The 13,378-nt window shown below is 60.2% G+C and overlaps 2 protein-coding genes across 3 annotated transcripts; both read right to left on the reverse strand.

The window, feature by feature from the left end:
• Window positions 1-37: 37 nt before the first annotated feature.
• Window positions 38-6,410, reverse strand: Brd2 (bromodomain containing 2). 2 transcript variants are annotated; one of them, XM_005086861.4, is made up of 12 exons: window positions 6,052-6,410; window positions 4,597-4,900; window positions 3,890-4,027; window positions 3,496-3,634; window positions 3,191-3,405; window positions 2,734-3,108; window positions 2,209-2,337; window positions 1,795-2,040; window positions 1,427-1,686; window positions 1,034-1,338; window positions 828-950; window positions 38-713 (listed from the first exon to the last, which is right to left on the reverse strand). In XM_005086861.4, exons 1-12 carry the CDS (start codon window positions 6,075-6,077, stop codon window positions 577-579), a joined length of 2,397 nt encoding a protein of 798 aa, XP_005086918.2. In that variant the 5' UTR covers window positions 6,078-6,410; the 3' UTR covers window positions 38-576. The 2 variants fall into 2 exon arrangements, with proteins under 2 accessions (XP_005086918.2, XP_012981291.2); XM_013125837.3 differs by lacking the exon at window positions 6,052-6,410 and adding an exon at window positions 4,275-4,366 and having other exon boundaries at window positions 4,597-4,775.
• A 146-nt stretch (window positions 6,411-6,556) lies between these two features.
• On the reverse strand, window positions 6,557-13,003 carry LOC106022609 (mucin-1). Its single transcript, XM_040732524.1, has 4 exons — window positions 12,980-13,003; window positions 10,107-10,516; window positions 9,660-10,054; window positions 6,557-7,165 (listed from the first exon to the last, which is right to left on the reverse strand). The coding sequence occupies exons 1-4, from the start codon at window positions 13,001-13,003 to the stop codon at window positions 6,687-6,689; spliced, it is 1,308 nt and encodes a 435-aa protein (XP_040588458.1). The 3' UTR covers window positions 6,557-6,686.
• Between the last annotated feature and the right edge of the window lie 375 nt (window positions 13,004-13,378).

The raw sequence follows: 13,378 nt of genomic DNA on the forward strand, positions 1-13,378 counted from the left end.
ACAGAAACAAATCTCACTAAGATAACTAACTCAAAACTTCAATAATATCTTCTTTATTTACAAGTTAGAATCAAGAGAAAGAAAGGTAGTCCAGGGGCCCAATGGAGAGGTGACTAAAATCCCCAGGCCCCCAACGGAGTGGAAGGAAAAGGGAAGAGTAGAAAAGAAAGTCAACGTAAAAAAAGGAGCTCCCTCTCCTTCCCTCCCCATGGGGGCTGGAGGGAGGACCGTGGTGCTCCTCCCTCACAGCCTTACTAGCTTAAATAAATTAAAACCTCAAAACAGGGCCCTTCCAAGTGAACAGGACAGCTGCGGCCTCAGGCAGCCTCGTGCCAGGCCTGTGCCCACTCCCACCCATCCCTTGCCCCACCCCATCATCCTCCACAGGGACACCACACCCAAGAGGGCTACAAGTCAGTCTGTCCGTCTGTCCATGTCCCTGCGATCCTCCCCACTGCAGAGCCAGCTCTCCCATGGAGGGGTGAGATGAAGAAGCGTCACAGCAAGGGAAAGTGGGGAAGGGTGGTACAGGGGTCCGGTCCTGCGGAGCCTTCCTGCCCCATCTGGCCTGGCCCCTTAGCCCGAGTCTGAGTCGCTGGTGTCAGAAGAAGATGAGGATGAGGACGAGGAGCTGGAATCTGAGCTGGAGCTGGAAGCGCTGAGCCGGGACACCGCGACTTGCTGTGCAGATGACGTCTCTGTTTTCTCACTCGCTGTACAAAAAGAGGTAACATTTCTTTTGTCACAAGGTCACTAGTCAGCCTCAGAGCCCAACCTAGAGCAGTGGAGAGGGAGGGGTCAGAGACCTTGGCAGTCTGAGCACTCACCTTTCTTGGGAGGTTTTTTGGTGGAGTTAAGCTGTCCACTGACGTCTTGTAACCGCTTTTCTAGTTCCCGCTTCTTCTCCAAGGCTAGCTCCTCCTTTGTCTTCCCCACAGGTTTCTTAATGGCTAGGAGGAAACGCCAGGATTCACTTTATATACCAGGACACTCCCACCCCCCGGCGTCTGCAGCTGCCCGATCTGATACTCACTGTAGGGCTTCCGGGGCTTCTTTCGAAGGCAGGATAAAACGTATCGCTCAAGCTCCCTGAGTGTGGACGGCTTGAGTGTTTCAAAGTCAATCTCAATTTCTTCTGGGTTTGAATCACGTAAAGAGGGTTCCCTGGCTTGGATGATATGTACAACTCGACCCAGCTTCTCCCCAGGTAACTTATTGATGTCCAGGCTTAACTGCCTCTTCTCATCGTAACTCATGGGCCTGCTCTCCTCCTCCTCCTCTGAATCGTAACCAGCAGGCAGGACAGGTGGGGCTGCCTTTTGGGCCTTTTTAGGCGGCCTACGGGCAAGAGAATCAAGTGGGCAGGGAGCTCACCAATGCAGAGGCTGACTGAGCAAACGCCCCGAGTAAGACTGTCCTCACTTACTTGTTGCCACCTCCTCCGCAAGTCCCAAAGCCAGGGTGGCTCAGCATAGCAGCACTGCCGCCCCCGCCCGCCTTCTTAGATTTCTTAGGCTGAAGTGGGCGAGGGGCCCGAGACCCCTTATCGTCTTCATCCATCCCCTCGCGGCCCCGGTGTTTCTCTGCCTTTCGTTTCTTCTTCTTCTCCTTTTTCTCTCTCTTCCGCTTGGGCTTAGATATTGGGCCCTGGGACAGGGCGGCCAGTTGTTCATGCACTGCCCGAAGCTACACAGGAAAAGAACGTGAAGTATGATTAAAAACAAAATAAACCACAGCCAGGACCAGCATGGCCAGAGTTCTTACCCCATCCAAGCCCAAGGCCTAATGAGATACCTGCTCCTGCAGCTCTGCCAGGCGATGAGCCCTCTCTTCCTCAGAGTCTGAGCTTTCACTCTCCTCCTCCTCGTCTTCATCTTCCTCCTCCTCCTCTTCCTCAGAGGAGCTCTCACTGCTGCTCTCCTCACTTGAAGACTCTGATGAGGACTTGGCCAACCCAGGAGGCAAGGCGGTAGAGACGGGTAAAGGCCCTGGTTCCAGCGGCTCATCTGGCATCTTGGCGTAGCGGAACTCGAACACATCCTGCAGACAGGTGGACTGACTCAGAACTGTGTAATGCCTAGCCACCTAGCACACTAGCTCCAGCTGAGGGTAAAGGAAGGGGAAGTCTCACGTTTTTAATGCTGTGACAGCACAAACTAAACCTCTCCTATAATCAGATACTGTGTAAAGGTCAAGTCACCCACTCACCTGTAACTTCCGCGCCATGGCCACGACGTCGTGGTCAGGAGGGTTATACTTGTAGCAGTTGGAGAACATAAGCCGCACATCAGCAGCGAACTCCTGCGCGTCCCGGTAATCCCGGTTCTCCATCTTCCGCTGCAGAAGGAGGCAGCGTGAAAAGCTGCACAGGCAGAGACTCATCTTTCCCTGCCAACCCGACTCAAGAGCAGCCCTCTCTTGGAACAACAGTGGGGATGACCTTAGGGATCTGTGCCCTGGAGTTCAAGTTTGAAGTCCAAGGATTTGGGGTAGGTTTGAAGAGGTATCTATGTCTAGAAGAAAACATTTCTAAGTGACCAAGGCCACTTCTCCCACATTACATCTCCCTTAACCCAACTCTTAAGAGATGTTGGAATAAAATATAAGAACTTCAAAGTCTGTGGCCTTCTGCCTTGCTCAACTTTATAAAGCAAGACACACCCAGAATGAAAGTCTTGATCCCTGGGCTCCAATCACTGCCTGAGCATCCCATCTGCCCCATGCAGTGGGTACCTTGACAGTGCTGAGGTCCATGGGGTGTTTAATGATGTCATGGTAATCGTGAAGGCCAAGAGCAGAAGCGTCCACTGGTTTATAGAACGGCCAGGCATAGGCAGCATGCTTCTTAGAGAGCAACTCCTTCAAAATGCCATTGCAGTGCTTCAGCTGTTCCGACAGCTTGCCTTTCTTAGAGCTCTGATGTTGCTGCTGCGAGTCAGGCAAGTCTTTCCGTGGGGGTTTGATTGGACGGCCACTCTCTCTACGCACAGGAGGAAGCCGGGCTGCCTTTGGCTCAAGACTCCCAGGGGGACTAGCTGGGGAGCCAGGAGCCAGCATGGCTGTAGGTGTAGGGGTAGTGGTGTCTGCTTTCCGCTTAACGCCCTTTTTCTGCAGGAGAGAGGAAGAGGGTCACTCGGGTCCACCTCCACTAACACCCTCCCTCCCTTTCCTCAGCAGCTTGCTTCATTACCTTGGCAAGGGGCTGAGCTGGAGGGGCTGCTGACACGGCGAGGAGCGGGGGCCCAGCAGAGTGCAGGGACTTAAGGAGGGGAGAAGAGATGACTGACGGGTGGGGAATGGTGAGGACCGTGGTGGGTATCTCAGGCGGCGGAGTATACAGGGCTGTGTGCGACACAGAAGACACAGCAGGCACCTGATGGGCACTGGCAATGCTGCCCTGCAGGGCTAAGACAGTCAGGAGAGAAGCGCGTGTAAAGTTGTATTCACGGTCACCGACGGGCCACTATCTGACTCTCAGTTAGGTCCCGTCCGTACCTGCTAACTTGGCCCCCTTTTTGTGGCTGTTCTTAGGGACGGTCACCACAAGCTCTTGTTCCTCTTGTGGCATCGATGCCACTTTCTGCAAGAAGATCTTCTCCAGGGTTTGTGCCATTAGGACAATGTCATCGGTGGGCTGCAGGACAGACAGAGGTTCCATTTGCAGGGGAAGTCACCGTCCCGCTCCTTGCAGGTCTCTAGAGCTTTCTGAGAAACAGGGCCACCCCCCCCCCCCAAATGCGACTGTGTGCTACTTAATAACCTTTCCCTAGAGCACCGTCTGTGGGGCTCCTCTCAGCCCCTGGCCAGCTGCACTCACAGCACTCCCATCAGAAACAAACAGTACTATCACTAGCTGCTATCAAAAACCTTAAAAAGCCAAACAACTCACCTTGTTATAAATGTAACAGTTGGTAAACATGGTATTAAAGTCCTGCATACATTCTGAGGCAGCCCAGTAGTAATTGTTTTCAAGTCTCCTCTTGATAGTACCCATGTCCATAGGCTGTTTTATTATTTTGTGATAATCCTAGAGAAAAACATGCTAGGTCAGTCAGACCACAGGAAAACGCCTATTCTAGGGCAACTACTGACAGGCAGGCAGACAGATACACCCGCACGCACACCCTACTACTACTAAGGAGTATTCCCACACTGCGGCCCCAATTAAGCTGTGGGTTAGAAAAACTAGAGTGAGATCCCACTAGGAGAGCCCTAAACCTTTCTCTACCACCCACCTCCCACCACTCTGGAAGCTTCCCATCCTGTGACATTACCTCTGGGGTGGCTATCCATGGACTGCATGAGGGAAAGGAAGAAGCTAAGAATTTTGGCCACCGTGGTCCTCTCCCAACCAGGGGTGGGAAATCTGTAAAATGGAGCCAGGGCACAGAGTTAAGGAAGGGACGCATGGAGGCAAAATGAGAGATGCCAAGATAGAGATCACAAGCACAAAGGACCAAGACCAACACCCTGGTGGCTATTTCCCTAAAGACACTGAATGGGACTCCCTAGGGGCCGCAGCACCTACCTACGCTAGGTAGCCCACACCCACTCACGCATGCCTGCAGTCCCGCAGCCGCCCCCGTGCAGACTCACCGGCAGGCCCAGCTTCACGGCGTCCACAGGCTGCCGGAACGGCCATGCAAACTGATGCTTCCAGAGAGCCTTCATGACCACCTTGTGCAGATACTGCAGCTGGTTTGTCACCCGGCCCGGCTTCTTGGGGTTGGACACCTCAGGGGGTGGTGGGTTGGCAGGGGTCAGTTGTAAAGCTGGCACAGAAGCCATCGTGGGGCTCTCAAACCCCTCATACAGCAGAGAGGGCTTTCGAATCCTTTTCCCTGGTGCTGCTGCCTCTGGGCCCAGCCCCAGCAACCCTGCATTCCCTTCCCCAGGGAGCCTGCAAAAAGGGAGCACAATTAGATGACACGAAGACCAAGGAAGTCGCCCAAGTGCACCGTGCAGCGACTCTACAAGCCCGGGCTGTGGCTGTCGCGAGGGACACAGGAAAGTGAGCAGCAACCAGAACAACAGTTGTTGCCCACCTCATCCAGCTCGTAGCATCCTCCAGTTTCAAGAGCTGCTTGGTCAAAAAGCATACAAAACCAAGACATCACATGACAGCTCCAGCCTTATGGGGAAGAATGAAGCAAAAATGGGTGGAGCTATGAAAGTGAAGCCTCATCCTCGCTGGGGATTTAATGGTTGCCATGGTGGTTCAGACAGAGAAGCCAGTGCAGAGGAAAAAAAAGGGGGCGGGAGTAAACTTCAAAACGACACCGATGAATTCATCTCAGCATCCTTCAGCTATAAGCCCCACAGTAGGAAGCAGATAGCACTAACCCCCAAATAAGACACAACGAAGTATCTGTCAGAGATCCGTCTACACTGCCAGACCCACAGAAGTATCCCTAAAACAAGTCTCCTTCAAAACACACCCTCCAGTCAAGGTCAGCAAGCCCTAATTTTGATAGCAGCTCCGCTACAGAGTGTCGCCAGCAACTCCTAGGCAGGAGACCAAGGCCAGCGGTGGCGCCTCGTTGGGGAGCCGAGGTGGGGCTCTACCCAGAGCAGGTGAGTGACCAGCGCCCGAGACGCCGGCCCCGTCTCATTGTTTACATCTGCAGCGCCGAGCGCGGCCGCCGCCTCACTCCACGCTACCCACACGCCCACCACCGTGCACCGCAGGCCGGGCATCCCCTGTGTATGCAGCAGGGACCTGCCCTGCTGCGGGAATCCTCCCGCTGTCACCATGGCAACTCCCCGGGCACTCACGGGGCCGAGACCCCCCAACCCGACGACAAATCAAGGCTGAGCCGCACACCACCCCCACCACCCGACCCGGCGCCGTGGCTGCGCGGACACGGACGGGCGGCTCACACGCAGTACCTGGGCCGCCGCCACCGCTTCAAAACCGTCGCAGCCCCCTCCGCGAGCTCGCGTCAACAGCTGCGGCGCGGAAGCGCGCCTCGCCCGCCCGCCGCTGCCCGAACGCCGCCCCGCGGCCCCCTCCCTGCCTGCCTCCCTCCCTCCGCTCCGGCGCGGACGTACTTGTGGGGAGTCACGTTCTGCAGCATCTTGACCTCGGGCACCGCCGCTCAGCCGCGTCAAGTCCGGGTGGCCTCGGCTCCCCTCACCGCCGGGCCCAGCATAACCCGGGACGCGGGGGGAGGCCGCTGCCCTCGGGCCTCCTGCGCCGCCCTCCGCACGGCTCCCGCAGCTTGGCGCGCTCCGCAGGCGGCGGCAGGAAAATGGCGGCGGCCTCCGCCGGCCGGCGAGCCCCCGGAGAACGCAGTCTGCCGGCCCCGACACGGTCCCCGAGACTGGACGCCGCCGTCAATTCCGCCCGCTGCCGGTGCTCGGGGGCCCCCGCTTCCTGCCGCGGGCGCCGGGGGCGACGAGACCCGCGCTGGATCTCCGATGGAGGCGGATGAACACCAGAAGGGGCTTCAGGGAGCCGCCGCCTCCATCTTTGAAATCCTCTCGAGGGCGGAGTAGAGGGGTGGACGGACTCCGAGGACTGGGCGGGGCCCGAAAGGGGAGCTGCAGGGGCTTCTACGGGGTCTGCACTGTCCGCCGGGAGCGGCCGCGGGCGGACACGGAGGCCATTTCCGAGCGGATGGACGCGGATTGCACTGGCGGCCCGCGGAGGCTCTGGGTCGGCGGACAGACTCCTCCCGCTCGTCCTAGAGGCTGCTCCACTCCAGCGCGAAATGGCGCCGCCGAGCCCCGCGCCAGCGCTTTATATATAGCCGTGGGGGCGGAGCCTCGCCGCTCATGCGCGCCACCGGGCTCGCGGCTGCCCCCGCCCCCTCTGCGCGTCCTCGCTCGCTCACGCGCGTGCGGCAGCCAAGGCTGGGGGGCAGGACCGCCTCTTCGCGGGAGCTTTCTCCATTGGTCCGCTTGCGGGATGACGTCACACACTCCAAGTCCGGGGCGCCCGTCACCCGGCAGGAGAGTGCCGCATAGAGCCGGGGCGGCCCGCCATGTCGTGCCGATGGGCCGCGCCGTGGCGTGGAGGCCGGGCGGACTGCAGGCGCCGTCTCTCCGGGTCCCGCGGAGTCCTCCCGGGCCTGCAGACACCGGCTACCCGTGCAAGCCGCCATTCCACGTCCTCCGTGGGCGGCGGCGGGCGGGGCGGGCCGCTCCCGGCCGGGAGGAGAACCTGAAAACGAGGAAGAAGGCGCCATCTTAGCAGCCGCGCGGCCTGCTCCGGGCAGCGAGGCTTGGGCGCTCCCCAACGTCCCCGCACCGCGGGCTGGCGTTGCCAGGCGCCACGACCCGACCGGTGACTCTGCAGAGTTCCCACGGCTGCCCTGCCCCCACCGCAGAGCCACCGGGACCACGGCCTGCGCGGCCCCAACACCGCCAGCCCCAAAGCACACAAGGCCGCCCGCCCGAGTGTCCCCGGCCGCCAGCCCCGGCCCTGCCCACGCTCGCCCGCACACACGCGCGGGGCCCGCCCGCCCTAACCTACCTCTGCCAGCTTCCCCGGCGAGGGCGAGCAGGCGGCTGACCCGCTCCCGTGGCGGGCGAGGCCCTCGCCAGGCGCGGTGTCCCCACCCCCGCAGACTCCCTTCTTGCCCCAGCAAGGGGAGCAGGGACGCCCCCGCCCCCACCGCCGGGGCCCGGATCCTCCCCACGGAGCGCTGCTTCCACCGGTCAGCGCCAGGGAGGAGGGCGAGCCGAGGAGGCGGCGGCGGCGCGGCTCTCCCGCCCTCCCCCCTTCCCTCCCCTCCCCCAGCCGGACGCCTCCGAGGAGGGGCCGGAGCCATTTTGGGCGCGGGCTCGCCCCCTCCCCCTGCCCCAGGCTGCACCGGGCGTCTGGGAACCAGAGGCTTGTGTAGGAATAAACAACCAGAGCCCAAGGTCAGGGGCCCGGGGCGACTCCGCGTGCCCCCCCGGAGTCCCCGGGGTGCGCCTGAGCCTGGCTCCCCTCCTTCCGTCCCCGGGGAGGCTTGTGTGCACGTCCGGACAGGGGGCTAACGCGGCAGAGGGGCCGTTAGCAAGGCGGGTTCCCCCGCCCCGACTCAGCTCCTACGGGGCCAGGCCACCCTCCCCTCGCCGTCGGCCCTCGAACCTCCATCCCCGCACTCGACATGGCCGCCGCGCTCCCGTCCTCCGGACCGCAAACCCCGCAGGGGGAAGCGCGCCTCGCAGGCCGGGACCCTCCACTCCCCGCCGCGGACCAGGCCCGGGTCGCCCGAGTGCGCGCGGCCCCGCCCGGGCGGCTGCGGGGAGCCGGGCCATGACACAGCAACTTTCCGGGCGGCTCCCTTCCTCCCTCCCCTCCCCCGGGCGGCCCGGCCTCCAAACCGACCGCCTGCACGCGGAGGCCTGGCCCCAGACCCAACCGGGACGGGGTCGGGGTGTGGGACAAGCTCGGGAGCTGGGGGCTGCGGGCCTTAGACAGACGCGGGGCTCCCACGGCCCCGCATTCCGGAAAGTCACTGGGCCGCGCCGTCCCCGGCGCTCCCTGCCCCCACATGAGTCACCGGGGAGGCCGCTGCTACTTAGTAATTTGGAAAAGTAACTCTTCCCTGCTTCCCGTTCCCTCCCCCGCAGCGCACAAGGAGGCAACTGTTCCGGGGGGGAGGGGAGGCGGCCACACCGCGCCACCCGAGAAACGCTAAACCTCGGGCTGCAGAGCATCCCGGGCCCCGGAGCCCCGCTCCAGACTCGGGGGCAGACACACGGCCAGGGCCTCCGGGGCGCGCGGGCACCCAGGCCGTGTCCCCGTGGGAAACCGCACACACACAGACACACGCACACACATCACATACACCCACACAAACACGCGCGCACATCACATACTCTCACAGACATACACGCACACATCACATCAATACACACTCGCTGACATACGCTCGCGCACACATATTACCCACATGCACACTCGCATACACTGACGCACACATCACATAGTCACGCTCGCAAACACGCACACCACACATACATGCATGCACACTCGCACATACATAACTCGTACGCACGCACACACGTGCACACATACACTCGCACGCAGACACGCACACAGACACATACACTCGCACGCACACAGACACGCACACGCGCGCACACACCGGCCCGCAGGCCAAGCGGGGCCTGTGCAGCCCGCCATGTGACGACGGCAGGCTCGCCGGCCGCGCTCGACACGACTCGACACAAAGGGAGCCCAGAGTCCCTGGGGAGACCGGGGGGTCGGCGACACCCGCCCGCAGCCGGGGCTGCCAACCTCCGGGGGCCCCCGGGGCCCGGGACCGACGCCCACCCCGCCCCCTCCCCCGCCGACCGGGCCCACAGGACAGGGCCGTCCTCCCGCGCCCCCCCACCGCTCACCTGGCTGCTTCGGGTCCCCGAGGCCCCGGGGGCCGCCCGGAAGGGGGCACGAGCCGCCGTCGCCCCCGTGCCCTCCAGTGGGGACGCAGGCACGAGGTTGGCCGTTCCCCTCCCCCACGCCCGGTGGCCCTCTCGGGCTGGCCCGGGTCCACGCTCCCATTGGCTGTCAGGTGCTTGAAGGACACGTCTCCCCCCCACCCCCGCCACCGCCCGACCCGGGAATCCTCTCCTGAACCCCAAGAACCCTTCCCCGCTCCCCCCACCTTTGGCGAGGCGCGGAAACCGCACGCGGCGGCCCCGCCCCGGGGGCCCCTGCTCACCTGGATCCCGGAGCCGCGGGGGCGGGGGCGGGGGGGGGCCGCTCAAAGTCGCCCTCGTCGTCCCGGCCGGGGGGAGCGCGGGATCCGGGGTGTCAACCCCCCCGGAAGCCGAGGCGGCGTTGGGGGAGGGGGCGTCGCCCCCGGCCCCTCCCTCCCCGGGCCGCCGGGGGTGGGGAGCGTCGGGGCCGCGCAGCCGCCACGTCAGCAGCGCTCGGATTGGCTGTCCCTGGTCACGTGTCCCGCCCCCTCCGCCCGTCCCCGCGGCCTCGAGGGCGAGGCTCCCGAACGTTCCCCGGGGGCGGTGTGCGGGACGGCCGGGGCCGCGCGGTCCTGGGCCCGCGTTCCGAGGCTCAGGCCGCCGCCGCAGCCCCGCCAACCGCCCCCCTCTCCCCGGTCTCCCGCGCGGCCGCGGGTGACCCTGTCCCCCCCCCACTCGCCTCTCCGTACGGGTTCAGCATGGCCGCCACAGCCCCCCCCAGACACGCGACGGCGCAGGCGCGAGGGTGTGACCGGCCCCGGGGAGCCGCAGTGCGCAGGCGCCGCGGGGCCCCGGGGCGAGCTGGGAGCGAGCGCCTGGACGGCCTTTCCCCCACCGCTCCTGTGCCGGTGGCGGCGGCGGCCGGAGTCGCTTCTTCCGGCTCCGGCCCCGAGGCGTTGCCTGCTTGGCGCCTCCTGCCGGCATTCCGTACCGCCCCGGGGCCGTGATCCCGGGAGGCCCGCAGGGCCTGGCCGCAGCCGCAGGGCGAGCCTCCCTGGAACGGTGGGGTCCGCTTGCATGAGCTGCGTTTGAGGTTGAAGTCTGGAGTCGTAGGGTCTCTCGAGTCCCTTAGGCGGCTGCTTTCTCGGAGACCTGCGCTCTGCCCGCCACGAAGTTCGCCACCGTTTTCTTACTCCTCTGGTTTTACGGGTAGACCATCCAACAGTGCTCCCACCGCGAGGCTTTTCGCCCGTTTAGATCGTGGTTCTTTCCTATCTGTGGGTAGTCTTACCAGTCTCTTCCAATTTTCCTCAATCTTAGGTTTGTCCTATTAAGATTGAGGGTGTCCACTCGAGACGGCAGTGCATTCGTCTGAAAAGTGAAGCTCGCCTTTACCTCTAGCGTGCTCTCGGTTTCTGTTTTGTCTTTTGTTGGTTTTTTTTCCCCTTTGAAAGTGTGGTCTGGATTTCACTTCCCACCGACAGACCAGCTGCATTCTCCATGTGTACACTGGGGCATGCTTCCTACTCGTTTTACCAGGGAGTTCTCAGTTTAAGGAAATTGCCTTTGACCGACCCCGTCAGCCTTCGCTGTTAACCTGAAGTTGTTTTACGTCTCCATTTTGGTTTCTTAGCCAGAAAGAAACCCCACTCAATATTGTACCCCGTCAGTAAACACTCAAGAGTGTCTTTCTCAACAGCCAGAGTCTGGGCTTCTCTCATCCAGGCCTCCTCCTCATTTCCCGGTTCATTCGTCTGTTTTGTGTGCGGTTCTGATCACCTGACCAGGACCTCCCTCCTGGCAACCTCAGGACCCCTTCTCTGTTCTCAAAGGAGCTGAGATTTCTCCCGGCATTGCTTGTGTGTGCCCTGTCCTCTCCAGTCACCCTTTAGGCCCTTTGGGTAGCGTGTCCTGCGGAAGCAGAACTCCTTATTAAGAATCCCTGCCTGGGGGCTGGAGAGATGGCTCAGAGGTTAAGAGCACTACATGTTCTTCCAGAGGTCCTGAGTTCAATTCCCAGCAACCACATGGTGGCTCACAACCATCTGTAATGAGGTCTGATGCCTTCTCCTGGGGTACAAGCATGTACACAGATTAAAAAAAAACTGTATGACTAACAAAAAAGAATCCCTGCCTGAGCCGGGCGTTGGTGGAGCACGCCTTTAATCCCGGCACACGGGAGGCAGAGACAGGTGGATCTCTGTGAGCTCGAGACCAGCCTGGTCTACAAAGCAAGTTCCAGGACAGACTCCAAAGCTACACAGAGAAACCCTGTCTCGAAAAACAACAACAAAGAATTCCTGCCTGGATGGCCCAGCACGCTCAGATGATGGGGTTGTACAATGCCCTAGACCCGGCCCTGTGTTAAACCACAGCAGTTTCCAAGTCAGGAGGTCTGGGACCGGTTGCACCGCCCTCACCTTTCCTCACAACTTTAAATCCACCGTGATCTTAACATTTTCTTCCTCATCCGTCAACTGATGCACACTGCTGTGTCCTAAACAACCAGGGAACCTCTGTCCTACTCTGTCACCTGGACTTGTTAAAGGTCTAAGTCACTCTCCCATGGAGTAGCCTGTAGCCATGTAGTAACTTGAATTTAGAGCACTGTGAAATGCAATTTAAACTTGTTTTCATAGTGGCACTAGCCACATTCTGAGCTCTCGGTAGCCACATAGGGTTAGTGGCTGTCATACGAGGCAGCACAATTGATAGATTATAGAAGTGACTCTCGACGGGGTGGGGGGTGGCGGACGCCTTTAATCCCAGCAGTGGGGAGGCAGAGGCATCGGATCTCTGTGTGTTCGAGGCCAGCGTGGTCTACAAGAGCGAGTTCCAGGACAGCCTCCAAAACAATACAGGGAAACCATGTCTCAACAAACCAAAAAAAAAAAAAAAAAAAAAACTCAGAAGACCTCCCTGTGCCAGGCAAGTGCCCTACCGCTGACTGAGCATCCTCCCCAGTCCTGGGATTGTGCTCCGGGCAGCGCTGCCCCGGGCTCTCCCTCCTGGCCTGTGTTTAGAGCGGCTCCCTTCACTAGAACTCTGCTCCTGTGTTACTAGTTAGTCCTCACTCCTTACACAGTGAAATTGAAAGTGCAGTTTGTCAGAAAGGCGCGCTCCCTGCTGCCAGCCTCCTGCAGCCTCCGGGAGCTGCCTCCCAGACCTGTGCACCGGGTGCTGTTGTGTTTCGCGCCTCACCGTGTTCCTTCTGCGTGGGGTTGACTTTCCCTTCGCCTAACCCAAAAGGTCGAAAACAATCTCTGAATCCTACCTACTCTTGACTCCTAAATTAAGCTGGCTTCTTTAGATTCACTTAATGATTGTACTTTTTTTTTTCAAGACAGGGTTTCTCTGCATTGTTTTGGAGGCTGTCCTGGAACTCCCTCTTGTAGACCAGGCTGGCCTTGAACTCACAGAGATCCTCCTGCCTCTGCCTCCCGAGTGCTGGGATTAAAGGCGTGCGCCACCAACGCCCAGCTGGAATTTTACAATTTAAAAGTTTTAAATAGTATTGATTCATTTTGTGTTATGTGTTTTGCCTGCATGTATGTATATGTACTGCATGCATGCTTGGTGCCCTCAGGTCAGAAGACGGTATCAGATCTGAAATTGGACTTACCGGCGTGGGTGTTAGGAGTCGCATACCTGTCCACTGCAAGAGCATCTGAGTCCTTTTACTATTATTATTTTATTTACTTTAGACCGTGTATCCCAGCTGCCTGCAGTCTTGCCGTGCAGCTGGTTCTGCCTCTGACCCCACACGCTGAAATTACAGGTGTGCACCACCAGCCTGGATGGAATTTTTGTTTCTTTCCCTGTTAAGACATATCATCTTGCCAGGCGGTGGTGGCGCACGCCTTTAATCCCAGCACTCGGGAGGCAGAGGCAGGAGGATCTCTGTGAGTTCGAGGCCATCCTGGTCTACAGAGCAAGTGCCAGGACAGCCTCCAAAACAATACAGAGAACCCTGTCTCAAAAACCAAAAAAAAAAAAAAAAAAAGACGTATCATAATTCTGA

Source organism: Mesocricetus auratus, unplaced genomic scaffold, assembly GCF_017639785.1.
Source record: "Mesocricetus auratus isolate SY011 unplaced genomic scaffold, BCM_Maur_2.0 Super-Scaffold_100027, whole genome shotgun sequence".
Lineage (NCBI taxonomy): Eukaryota > Metazoa > Chordata > Mammalia > Rodentia > Cricetidae > Mesocricetus > Mesocricetus auratus.